Source organism: Thunnus albacares, chromosome 14, assembly GCF_914725855.1.
Source record: "Thunnus albacares chromosome 14, fThuAlb1.1, whole genome shotgun sequence".
Classification (NCBI taxonomy): Eukaryota; Metazoa; Chordata; class Actinopteri; order Scombriformes; family Scombridae; genus Thunnus; species Thunnus albacares.
The window spans coordinates 14,461,555-14,475,676 of NC_058119.1; the positions used below are offsets into that span (position 1 = coordinate 14,461,555).

At 39.8% G+C, this 14,122-nt stretch overlaps 1 protein-coding gene across 1 annotated transcript in view; it reads left to right on the forward strand.

The window, feature by feature from the left end:
- Positions 1-14,122, forward strand: part of LOC122996717 (Kv channel-interacting protein 2-like) — a 108,737-nt gene that overhangs the window by 91,584 nt on the left and 3,031 nt on the right. The window contains exons 2-6 of the mRNA XM_044372317.1: positions 11,930-12,028; positions 12,869-12,993; positions 13,195-13,264; positions 13,672-13,742; positions 13,959-14,066. Coding sequence (XP_044228252.1) covers positions 11,930-12,028; positions 12,869-12,993; positions 13,195-13,264; positions 13,672-13,742; positions 13,959-14,066 — 473 coding nt within the window. The remainder of the gene's footprint in view (positions 1-11,929; positions 12,029-12,868; positions 12,994-13,194; positions 13,265-13,671; positions 13,743-13,958; positions 14,067-14,122) is intronic.

Genomic DNA, 14,122 nt, shown 5'->3' on the forward strand with positions numbered 1-14,122 from the left:
GCCTCACAGAGACTAATCAACTAAGACTGATTAACCTAACATTTTATTACAATCTGAGTATGTGGGTGCGTGTGTGAGGGTGTGTGTTAGGGGGTCAACATCTACTGTAGATTATCACTGAGGCAGGTGAATGTCCATCATTAGATCACAGATGTCTTGTATACTGTTAGTAAACTGGTTAGGCTAAAATTAACTCTTGTAGTTCATCTGTAATTTTTTTCCCCCCTGAAGGAATCTCACTGCTCTTACAAGAGCTTTTGAAGTCATGAGTTGAGGTCAGTGGGAAAGAGGAAGCCTATCTAAGGAACTTGGAATGGAAGATGTTTTGTACACTCATCACTGGTCTGCTAATTATATCACACACTCTCACAAATTCCAAGCTGCTGGAAATGGACTGCACAAATTGCATTTCTGAGTAACACTGAGGTGAACAGTAAAGGGGTGCTATGTGTGCATGTTTGCAGTTAGGGATGTTTTTTCATTATTTGCCAGATTAAGAGAAGCTTCCGGTGGCATTGATCTTGTGATTTGCAGGTCAAAAAATGTGTAGACACTTGAAGGAATAGTTAAACATTTTGGGAAATACGTTTATTTGCTTTTTCTGCTGCCGAGAGTTAGATGAGATCCACTACAGCTATTACCACATTTATTTTCATCCATTCAATATGAAGCTGGAGCCAGCAACTGGCTAGTTTAGCTTAGCATAAAGAGTAAAATAGACCATACCCTGAGTCTTTTTGCATAGAGCTCCAGGGAAGTCACCAAGCCAGGCCAAAAAATCTGGTACAATAACCCACCATAAAACCATAACTTGTCATTTTTATACTTTGTGGGGATTAAACAAACAAGATATAATGTGTTTAGTTTAACATGTGACCTTTTAGAGTTGTTGTTTGTCTGTTACCTTCATACAGAGACAGGCTAGCTGTTTCCCCCTGTTTCTAGTCTTTATGCTAAGCTAAGCTAACCAGGTGCTCAGTCAGAAAGCAAAAAAGTGCAATTCCCAGAATGAAAATGAGAGCTTGGCTCTCACCAAAACTCCCTTGAAAAAAATAACTGAAAAAAATGTTAAACTATTCCTTTAATCTGCTTTAAAAGTGAATATCTTTCCGACAACTAGATTACGTAATTTTTTTTCAATGGCATGACCATAGTTAAATGTGGAGCAGCTCCTTAATACATGTCGAAATATATCTACTAGAAGGCAAAACTTCAACTTTTCAACCAAATTTAATGCAGTTGTTACCTCGACGTCTAGACAACAAATGTACACATGATTACAATCAGTGCATCAATGAATCAAGCTGAAATTTATGATACCATTAATAGAAAGCAACCACAACAACAGTAGGAAGTTCAAAGGTCAGTGCCTTACAATATTCTTGGAATGACAGACACGTCATGTCTGAGCAAAGTTTTAGGAAAGAAACAAAGTTAAAGAGGAGAGTCTTTTGTTTATTTGCAATATATTGATCTTACATTTCTGTCTCAGTATATGACAGATATCCTCCAGCTTTACGTAAGAGATAATGACGGTTAGGTGCGACCAGCCTTAATCTCTCACACTTTCATCCTTGATTTGACTCTCCGACTGCAGACTGTGTTTGAGAATTTACTGGCCTGAATATGTCACTTTATTTAGGAATGTATGCAGCCCGATTAATTAATCATACCCATAAATGTATGCAGAGTATAGGGTAATTTAATGCTTTATGTAGATTAGAAATCTCTATAAGTGGCCAGCTGTGAAGTATTTTACATTTAATGGCCATTTTTATTAAATATGTTCTCTTTTACTCTCTCTTTACTGTATTAATGTCTGATTCTTAGTTGCCATTAGTGCCATTCCCTAAAAGGTCTCTTTTACTGTGTTGGAAGCAGTTTCTGTCTGTGACCGCAAAATTATTTCTTGTTGCCATTTTGTCTGCCACAGAGCATAAGTCTGCCTCAGAGTAAGTGTAGGTTGTTTAGTCTCACAAGGCTGCTTGAAGACTTATGCTCTCCAAGGTACAGCAGCTACAGTATAGCTGCAGGTCTTATTTTGACTCAAAGAATCATTAATCACACGACGGACAGATCAAGCCCTCCACAGACCTCTCTGTCTCCCCCAGTTTATCGTTTACTCTCCCCTCCATCTCCTGGTTTCTTTCTGTAAACAGATCAAGTCCTCCACAGACCTCTTTGTCTCCCCCAACTTCCCTTTTACCCTCCTCTCCATCTCCTGGTTTCTTTCTGCATGGCGTGGAGCCAACCTGCTCACAGGCATGAAGAATCAGAAACAAAACAGTATACAATCTTTACAAAATGAAGCTTTTAAAGTGAATTTAGCCGCGGACTAAACATTGTCTCTCCCCTCTTCATGTTCCATCCTCTTTCTGCTTTAAAAACAGGGAGTGCAATTGAACATGGAGTGGACAATGAAGCTAAGTGGGGTCACTTTCCATGTTTATTGAAGTCCACCTTCTGTTTAGGGATGCACAAATCCAACTTTTTCTCTCTCAACACTGATTTTGATACCTCAACTCAGTGTGTATCTGCTCATACCAAGTACTGATCTGTTACCAGGGTCCTGTTTTTCTAAATTTTCTGTGTGTATACCTCACTGGATGTACTTTACTGTATGTAAGGTAACATGAAGCCAAGGATGATGAGGCACTTAGAAGTGAGTTAGTCACCCACTGCCACTGACTAACTGACAGCAGAAACACTGTTATATAATAGCGTTGGCAAATAAACTGTATTTAATATGAACTGGTCACATCTGGTCGATACCTTAATAAGGTCAGGATCAGGTCTGATACGGATCTGGTGTATCAGATTGGTGCATCGCTACTCCTATTTAGAATGGTTATTTCCATCATCAAATCCCAAAAGGGCTCAAAAGGTCATCTTTGTTTCCTGCTACACTTTGTTAAAAGGTTAAAGGCCTTTTAACAAAAAAACAACCTTACAAGTCAACCAAAATGCATCATCATCTAGTCAATGTAGTAATTTTTAGTTTTTCAGCTGAAACTCTTTAGAGAATCTGTCTGTCTGTCTGTGGTAGAATGTCAGTGTGACAGATGTGACATCAATCTATCTCATCCCAACTGAAATACTCCCTGCTGCACTGGATTACATATGCAATACATGTTATAGCCAGATTTCACCTCCAGGCTGTGTGTTCGTGTGTGCATGTGTGTTGACTTTACACTCAGGGGAGAATGCCACATCTGTGAGTTTGTCCACAGTAGCCTCTGGGTCAGATGCCTTGCCTCTCTGTTCTTCCCTCCCTTCTCCTCTCTCCTAATTTTGTCCTTCATTTTCTGCCTTGCTACTTCTTTTCGATCATTTGTTTTTGGATTCGACTCTTCCTGTCTCCTTGTCCCTGTTAGATCCTCCTTTAACCATTCCATTTTGCCCCTCCTTTCCTCGTTTCTTGTACTATCTCATCTCCCAATTCATTCCTCTCATCTATCTTTTGTATTTCCCCCCTCTCTGTTTCCCCTCTTTACGGTAGCTATGGGAACTGGGGGTGCAGCACCCCCGCCACCAGGTGGCTGGCAACCTATAGGCCCATTTGTGTTGTTGTAATAATTTATTTTTTTCTGTCATGTGCAAGCCGGTCCAGCAAAAATAGACCCTGGCGTAAAAACAGTGGAGTGGGGAAAAGAACCAGGCGTGCCCAACAGAGCTGGAACGCGATGCAGCTGCTTATTGTGGACATTACACTCCACTCTACCAGTCCCTGTAGGCTATATTGCTTTTTAAATTATATTGAGCAGTGCAGGCTTTCCAGGTGATTTCTTTATTGTGTATTGTACTGATGTATGAGTGTTTTCTTTAACAGTTTACTTAACAGATTACAGAGGCTGCTTTCAGTAATTGTAAACATTACCATGTGAACAGTAATGTCACAGCAAAACTAAAAACTGTAGTTATAAACTTGACAGGACAGAGCAAACTCTCCAGGGGAAACAGAATTAAACTTTTAGCTTCTGAAATAAATTGTTTTAGACAGCTCTGATGGAGCTCAGGATTTATCAGGAGGATGGCTGCTTTACTCCAAATAATTTCACTGTATGAACCTGGACTGTATGTGTCACCTTTTGGATGTGTAGAAGAACACAGAACATTAATTACCATTACATCCTGACCGAGCCTGTCAGCGTGTCTGAAGATTTAAATAATCAATGAAGTTACGGTGCTGTGCGTAAATGTGCCCAGCGTCTCTCTGCGAGGGGATCACTGGAGATATTTAATAAACTCAAAAAAAAAAAAAAAAAAAAAAATGTTGGGGGGCGGGGTTAATAGTCAGCACCCCACACCCCCAACAGAAATCATATTCCCGCGGCTATGCCTACAAGTAGTACTCCTCTATCCTTTTCTCTCCTTCCATTTCTCCTCTTTCATCCCTTCACTCATTCCCATCACTCCATCACTGACCCAATTAAACATGGGGAGGGACACAGCGGGAGGAGAGTGACGAAGGTAAGGCAAAGAGAGAGGAGGAGAGGGAGGACAGACAGAGAATAGAGAGAGTTTGAGCGTCTGGAAGCAGCTGGAATATCAGTCAGAAAACAACCTGCCAGGACACACACTGTGAATTGTCCGAACTTCACCTGGAACTTAAACAACCTTTGACAGCCTTGGAGGCGGCGGGGGTGGAGCAGCAAGTAAACAGTCCTGCTCCCACGCACCTACCATTCCCAATGAGGAAACGAGGAGAATAACAATCTACCTTCGGTGAAGAAACTGGGCGGGGTGCCGTGCGGAGTTAGGATGGCCGAATATCGGCATATAGAGGGAGACTGAGAGGAAAGACTAAAGAGACGAAGACGGTGTATTTCTGGTTGGAGCTGAGGGGGGTTGGACGTGCTTGCCCTGGGGCAAGAGATAGATTTTTGTTGACAGAAGCAGAGAGAGGAATTTGGAAAGGATGCATCTGTTCTTTCAAGACAAGTGGGAGGTGGAGGGGCTGCAGACGGTGGGCATCCTCCTGGTGGTCTGCAGCTCCCTCAAACTGATGCACTTTCTGGGGCTTATCGACCTTTCAGTGGCAGGTAAGAGAAACGGTAAGAGAGCAAGAGAGAGAGAGGCGCAGAGTAAGAAGTCAAAATGATGAATATGGCGAGGGGACGTTAGGAGGAAAAGACTCAGCTGGAAAATGGATGTCTACATATGTTTTTGTGCTTTTCTGCAGAGTTTATTAAGGTTAAATGTAACAAAGTAGCTGTCACAGCTTTGTCATAAGTATTTATGATCCTCTGTGTGTGTGTGTGTGTGTGTGTGTGTGTGTGTATGTGTGTGTGCAGTAGTGTCTGAGAGAGTCAGGGACTGAAATACTAAAGTAAGAACAGTGAGTCCATACCTCTTTCTAACTCACATATTAGTGCTGTATGTTAAAACATATATAGTAAAACAGTTTACTTGGCATGTAAAGTGCTGCTCAACTTGTGAAAACTTTTGTATAATATCTTCTGTGTGTGTCTCTGGAGGAGCTTTTCAAAGATAACCCTAGTGATGTCATCAGGGTTAGCTCAGCTTGGGCTTTAGGTGATATACAGTGAAGATGAACACAGGAAATGAAGGGGGAGGAAAACATGCAACAAAGGTACCCAACTGGAATCAAACCAGTGACATTGCAGTTATGTGTTATGCATCTCAACCACTTGGCCACCAGGACACACCAAGGCTATAAAGTTCTAGCAGAAAGCCTTTATTACTGGTCTAGGATGATGTTTGAGCAGTCTTTTCTTAATCTGCCTCTCGTAAGTCCTCCAACTTCATGAAAGTGCAATACTGAATAACTGGAGTGCAGTTAAGAGTTAAATGGGAAGAGATGAATTACATTAGGTAAATGTCCCAGGCAGCTACATGAAGAACCAACTGAACCATCAGGACATCTATAAATACTATTTCTGGGCTCATATACGTACAGTACCAGTCAGAAGTTTGAACACACCTTCCTATTCACTTGAATGAGAAAGTGTGTATTGTATTTGAGAATACGGCGCCTTTTTTAAAACTACAGTATTACTTGTCTCATCACTAGGTGTCAGGAGGGACTACAGATACAGTAGCTGAAAGGTCCAATGTTGGATCTGCACAACTGACCTATATCTCTATTAACAGTGTATCATTGTGGCTCTATAATAGGTTTGCTGCCTTCACTCTAGTTGAGGGATTACATGGTTTCTCTTTTCCTTGAGAAAATCCACAGATCTCTTGGGTTTATGAATCATGAAGCTCCTTCAAAAGTTATTGGATATTGCCAAAAAAAATGTGTTGCCAAGCTAAAAATAGAGCTGTTTTTCTTATTTCCTGAGGAGTTGTGATGATCTGTCAGTGTACTCTGGGGGAAACTATTGAACTAATTGCACAATCACTACAGGGCGCAATGGGTACGAGTGTCATAATGCTGCACAACAGTAAGAACAGACAGCTGCTTTTTTTTCGGTCTGATGAGGAATAGACAGTTTTCTGCCTACTCTGGCCAAAATGAAAGAATTACTGCTTTCATTGTCATTGCCACTAAAAAAAAACAATTTGAACTTCAAAGGCTGGAGAACAAATGTATTGCATGTTACTTCAATAGCGCAAGGAGCGCAGTAACCTACTTGTTTTGAACAAAGGACCACAGCATTCTGTTAATATTAGATACAACTTCCGTAGTAGGTATTTTAGTTGATAAAAGACAAACACAGCCTGGTTTCTGTGCTTAGATAGCTGGAAAGAAAAATAGATGCATAGATCCTCACATTTGGGGCATGTTTTATCAAATCTAGGGGCCCTTAAAGAGACGTGCTTGTGTGCATGTGTGTATTAAAATGAGGTTAATCCCTCTGAGATCAAATATCTCTATTCCAAGAGAGACTTGGCCAAGACAGCCTGGGCACAACAAGCAATATATTTCATCACTGGCAGAGGAAAAAATTACAGAGAAAGAATCAGAGGAGACAAAAAGAGGAGATGGAGAGAGCGCAGTGAGACAGGGAGATGGAAAAAGGTGTCTCAGTCCTAAAACAAGCCTATCTAAGCACTGACAGTTTCCAGTAGATTCTGCTTTTGTTGTCTTTACAAGTATTTCAAGCTCAGTGTCCCAAATCATGAAGGTTTGTTTGTTTTGTTTTACTTATTTCTGTCCAGGCTTTCAGAACGATCAGTGGGAATTCAGTTTAGTCTGTTTGCACCCAGAGACAAGACATATCTCTAACACAACAACAATCAGAGTTGGGAAGAAACTGTACAAACTTAGAAATGCACTATGATTACTTGCCAATAGATGCATTTTAAGTGCTGGTGGCATATAATTAGGTAGATTTATTTATGTACTGTAAATAATTTGACTGTAGTGTTTACACTTTTGTTTGCTACTTTACACTTCTCTTTGTATCTCAGAGGTACGTAGTGTAAATTTGCCTTGACAGCTGTAGTTATACGTACAACCAATTAATATACAGTGTACAGTAAATTAAACTTACAACAGTATAAAAAGTAGTTAGGATTAGTTGGCAAAACAGTCTCTCCTCAAGTTTAATTTAGTAGCTGTTCTGGAGCTTTTGAATGTATCACATGATCTTCCTCAGCAGATGGAGCAGCCCAGATGTCAAAGAATTGTAGATCATCAAATTTTAAGAACACTTCACCGATGTCTCTGTCAGTGACAACATCAAAATGTTACATTCACAGTTAGGCATCGGTAATAGTAATCTAATAATATGAATATAATGTTGTGCTGCTTCATGTTTACTTTTGCTTTTGCTTTTCATACATTAATTGTATTGTGCTCCTAATACTTAAGGACTTCTACTTTGGAAGAATTACAAATGTAAGGGAGTGTTTTTATATTTTGGTGCTGCTACTTTCACTTAAAGCCCCCAAAAATCTGAGTCAAACTTCAGTTTTTTTTGTAATATAAATTTAATTGTTGCTTTTTAGTTACAAATATTTAAAACCTTTATGGACAGGTGCTCTGAGTTAAAAAGGGGCTCATGGAACAAGATTTTAAAAGACCATACACCAACATAATTTACAGCATAGCCTGTTGAATTATAGCGACCCATATTCAAACAAAATGTAACATTGAATCTTACAACAAACCACATCGTACTATGTCATTGTCCCCCACCTGATGAAATCAGAGGGGGACTATGATTCTCTCTCTATTGTGTGTTTGTGTGTGTGTGTGTGTGTGTGTGTGTGTGTGTGTGTGTGTGTGTGTGTGTGTGTGTGTGTCCTGTTGGCACCTATCAAACATCACACAGCCAAAGGCAACATTCTCTGCAGGCTGGACGAGGTACACTGAGAGTTGAGAACCATAATTGCCACAGTATAGATCAGGAACTGTGAGGACAGAGGTTTTTTTATTGTAAGGGTAAATGAAAGGCCCAAGGCTTCATGTATTTTTATCTGAAGGACTCACTTTGTGTTTGACTGAATGGCATATAAAACAGTTTGCTTTCAAAAACAAAAACTCCTGAGCGGTGAAAAGGCTGCTCTTTTAAAGACATTCATCATACACATATTGTTTCTAAACAAAGAATATGCTTTTGATATTGTGACAAACATGTAGCTCTTCAAATCCCATGATTACAAAGACATTTTAAAAAACTACAAGACGTACAACAACTGGGATTGAAAGGGGAGAATCTTTAAAGACTATAAAATAGGGCTAAAAATAGTGGAGAGGCAGAGTTCAAAAGTAGTGCAAGAGACAGTTAGACAAAACCACACAGCTACAAAATCTTATCTTTAAAAAAAGCACAAGTTAGGTGCAAGCAGCACATGGCTGCCATTTCATAATTTATTTTAATTTAGATCTTTGTTTCTGCAAAAGTAAGAAAACATTCTGAGATCTATATTTAACGGCTCCAAGCAACACAGTTGAAAAATATTTATAAATCCTTAGACACCATTTGCTGTATTTCAGAACGTGTTTTGGCTGAAACACCTTATTGGATGTTGGATTTTTAATGGTTCTAAAATGGAGATGTCACTGAATAAAGATTCAGCTTTGGAGGATTCTTTAATTTACATTTCTCCAAACAAAAATGAGAATAAAATGAATTGTGATACTTTTCAGTACTTTTCTGCTACTTCTCGTCAGCACATCTTCAATGTTTAAAACAATAAGAAACATCCACTGAGTTGGGAAGTGTCATTTTCAGTTGTTTCCTAACGTACAGTTACTGAGGTCAACAACCTTTTAACAGCTTAAGAAAACATCATGTTAGTAGAGTTGTGTTGTGTTAGTACCTGTATTAAAAGATCTGTAAGTCCTTTTATAGGTGTTTTCAATCTTGTGCTTTGACTTTTGTTAGTGGGGATGCCCTTTTGTTCACATGTGGATAACAGATTGTGCCTTTAAAAATATTTACCAGAACAGTAATTCATCTAGGTACAGGTGTAAGTTTCTTACCAGTTTCCCTGCTTTGAATTTGTTCATGTCTCTCCATCTCCTGACAACTGGGCTGCTTCTGTGTTTCTCTTTCCTCCTTAAACTTTTTCTTTGAATATTGAATTGAATTGAATATCGGCTGTGCCTTCTTTACTTTCTCCTTGTTTTTCTTTCAACACCATTACATTCTGCAATTCTTCCTCATTTCTGTCTCCTCTCTCCTAATTCCTTGACTCAGTCTCTAAAAATGTAATGAGATTTACTTTTTAAAGTCTGAGTGAGCATGAAGCAGAACTTTAACTTTTATGGTGTTAATTATAGTAACTGTGGACAAACAACACACAGTGGAAATGCATCAGCGGTCAAGCTATCCAAACTATCGAGCTACATTAACATTACTGCAATGTAAAGCATCAACACAGGATTAACTGGACGGTTAAACTACACTAATGCCAATTTAAAAAACTTAAGTTTCACTGTTTTGCTAGCTACTTACTTTGTCTTTTGTCAATCAAATTATTATTTGATGCCGCACATGTCAGTTAGTGTTATATGATCCTCTGAACTCGTCTTAATTCGTCTGTCTCATGAAAGCAGGTCCAGTCTACCTGCTAGCTTCAGCACAGATGGTTTGTTTGTTTTAAAAACAGCATAGCAGGAGTGGGTGGTGGTTTGTTGGTCACTGGTTGTTACCAGGAACAGCTGTCTCTGTGTCTCATACGGGGATACAGTGTTCAAACGGAAAACAAAACGAGCGCTCCTAGAAGCTACAACAGAAACTGTAGGGACAGAAACGGTAGAAAACCAGTCTGAACTAATGGCTATAAAGTGATGGACTAGCTAAACATAAAATATGCCTTGACAAAAGGGAACTTTGGACATCAAGGGGAAAAAGGGCAGGTGCTCGGGCACCCTCAGCCCCCTGCCCTCTCTGCACATGCTTGTTAGGTAATATTTTAATAGTTTCAAAAATTCAGCTAGGTTTGATAAGATTTGATTGACTGGCAGCATACAGTATATGTACAATGATTAGCAACATCACCACTGTAATCACATTTTGATTTAATGTTGCTTAATCCTAATTGGTGCACAGAAATACATGACATCACCATTTCTAACTGAGCCCTGCCCTCTTCAAACCCATGAGAGAAGCAAGGACTAAAACACAAATGCAGAAATCTGTCATGTGAAATTACAAAAACTTAAGCAGAAAAACTTAAGCATGTACATAAGGACCCCATTGGTCACCTGATCGACAATATATATTTTCAAGGCCTTTATATAAATGATCTCAGTACTTTTTGCACCACTGCTCAAAAATGCATTATTACTTTCAGATTACTTTGCCATCAGACATATTTTTAGATTTACTTTGACGTATTTATGATGTAAAGGCTTTGATAAGAAAAGGTGAACGATGACAAGGATCAGGGTCATACAAACGTTACTTGTCATGTGGATTGCCTGTCACTACATAATTTGTCCTCTGACTCTCAAGTATCTGAGACCCGATAATAAATACAGACATTTTTTGTACCTTTGGCTGTTGGTCAAAGTATTTAATGTTCATCCCTGTATCATGGTCAGGTTGGGTCCATGGAAAAAGATAATGTACTTACACAGACCCTGGGGCAGAGGGCTAGGCCTGTGCTAGGCGGCTGGACATATTAATCTTGTTTCCATCGGCCGATGTGCTCCCCCTCTTCCGGCTTCAAATGACGCCAGAGCCCCGGCCAGAGTCTCAGAGGCTCCATGGGATAGAAGGACAACAGGGTGACACATCACAGAGACTAGATTGTCAGTGAAGGTTCTGTGGTTGTATTGGTTTCCACCCCATCATGGCTTTCATCCCTCAGACTGCTGGGGTCTTGCTGAAAGGGGTGAGAGGCCTGTTACTATGGAAACTAAGAGGCACGAGTAAGTATGCGGGTTCATGTGTGCGTATGTGTTTTACTTCCTCTATCTGCCTTTCATATTGAGAGATTTCCAATCTTTGCAACATGCCAAATTAAGGATCAAGAAATTTGTTGGCTTTGCTGCTTGGAGATGAACTGATGGTGTGTTGGGTTCAATTTGAAGTGGACTTGGAGTTTTTGTCTAATTGACTAATAATTTGTCTGACTCTACTCTGAAGTGAAACAGAGTCGATTGTGAATAAAAACTGATGTAGGACTCGTTTTTTGAATGGATACTCTCTGCCGGCCTTTCTAATATTTCATCCAGTATGTTGAATGTAACATTGTGATATGAGAGCGAGTCTGATTAGGGAAAATGTGTGTTTCTAGGGGTCACGCTGTGCTGCTGTTGCGCTGTAATAACTACTTTTTGAAGTGGTTCTCGTGGTCTCCCATTGCTAAGCCAGGTCAGCAGGCAATTACCAATTTGACTAAATGGCATGAATCAGTCTGTTTCACCTGTCTGTTGCATGGAATGTGTTTTTTTCTTTTTTGCAGGCATGTATGTATGTGTGTGAGTGTGTGAAACAGAATTAAATCACAGTTTTGCGTATGTGTGCGTGTCTAACCTTTGTGCTATGGTTGGCGATTGCAGGTAATCCTTCCACCAGCCAAAGCAAAAAAACCATAAAGCAGCGATTCCTCAAGCTGCTGCCGTGCTGCAAGCCCTCGGCTGCCCCCTCAATCAGTCAAAGCAAGTGCTCCTTCACTCTCTTCTCTACATTCTCCCATGTGTCCAGCCTATTTAGTGAATTAAGAAGATTCAGACAGACACTGAAACATTCAGTGAACACATAAACCTACATAATCACACAGGAACACACTCAACCCCAACAAACCGAACACACTCTGGTGTTATTGAAGCTAATGGGTCAGATCTGTTTTCCTATGTTGTGATTTGAAGAGCGTGTTGTTCCCTTGGGTACTGGAACGTGTGTGTGTGTGTGTGTATGCGTGTCTGACAGAGGTACCAGGCTGATAGAGATTAAAGTGAGGTCAAAGTAGTAGTTTGTAGAGGTCAAAGCACTATCTATGGCTGGAGAAACAGTTGGAATGAGAATGGGGTGTGTTTTAGTGATTGTGTCTCTTTTCAATGTATCTTCTTGACCACTTTCATTAAACCTACTCTCTCAGTTCCTCAGTAGGGCTCTCTCCAGTTTTTTGAGCTTTGCTTGAGCTTGAGTGTTAAGACAAATAGACATTTTAAAGATGCTTTACTGACAATGTTCTGCTTTGTGATATGGAGTACTGTAAGATGTGTGCAAATTACTCAACTTAGAAACCTCACAATCATCTAAAGAAATGTGCATTACGTCATGTTTTGAATCAGTGAAATAGTAGAATATGGATTAACATTGTTTTGTGCATATAGAATATTTTTCAATTTACTCATAAGACTTAATAGTGTATCATGAGCTCAATATGAGTGTAATGTCTTCATTAAAATATGTTGGCCAGCTCATGGCAGCCTTGGAGGTTAGGAGGAGTATAGTGGTGATAAATGCTAACCAACACTCATCTCTCCCTCACACAGACAGCGAGGAAGATGACTTTGAGCTATCCACAGTGTGTCATCGCCCTGAAAGCATGGACAAGCTGCAGGAGCAGACTAAGTTCACCAAGAAGGAGCTGCAAGTCCTCTACAGAGGTTTCAAAAATGTAGGTCTGGCTGAAGAAGAGAGTGATGAGACAGGATGAGACAGACTGCAAATCAAAAAAACAACCCTAAAAAATCTGTTCTAATTGCATCATCAGGAGAGTTTAGAGCAGTCTGGCTGGGGCTGAAGTTTCCATTTTGTCCTTTATATTCTGTATGATATGGGAACTAATGTGTTTTCTGCATGCACATTCGTATCCTAGGAGTGTCCGAGTGGTGTGGTGAATGAGGAGAACTTTAAGAACATTTACTCCCAGTTCTTCCCTCAGGGAGGTGAGTTGTCAGCTCCGACCACTAAACCTGAAGGGCTTCACAATACTTTCATTTGTGCCCTCCTTTCTGTCTTCATTCATCTTAAAAAGTTCAAATAGAAAAGTAAATAACATCATTTATTTGATTCTGTAAAGGTACACATGTAGATTTTAATCATCATAATGAAATGAAGATAATTAACTCATTATAAATCTGCTCTGCTGAACTATAGTACGTGCTCTGCAAAGAAGCAATTTTTCATCTCATGATATTTAGGTTGATAAAATGTTAACCACTCGCCTCCAGTTGTATTTGAAATTATTTTTATATCTGGGCTATATTTAGCTTGCTGCTAATCGTAGCTGTTCAAAGACTGTGCTTCATGTGTTGAGGGCATGCGGGTTACTTTAAGTTCTCTACCTTTGTAGATTCAAGTATGTATGCACATTTCCTGTTTGAAGCCTTCGACACTAACAAGAACGGCTCGGTTAGTTTTGAGGTGAGTTTTCTTCATACGTTGGCTTCCTTTGAGAGATAAAAGCAAATCTGTCTTCCAGTGAAATTTGTGACCATGAGCTTTATCCACAAAATATGTATTCCCTCTAAATACCTGCCCACAGAGATTAGGGCTGTGATGAAAATTTGACTTCATTTACTGTGTCAAGATTTGGGCAATTCCCAAACAACCTGGTAAATTGTTCCTCTTCTGTCTCAGGACTTTGTGTTTGGCCTGTCTATCATTCTGAGAGGGACCATTAATGACCGGTTAAACTGGGCATTCAACCTCTATGACCTGAACAAGGATGGCTGCATCACCAAAGAGGTAACACACACAAAAGTCAGCTTAGCTCGCTATGAATTCTTACTGTAAAATCTAAC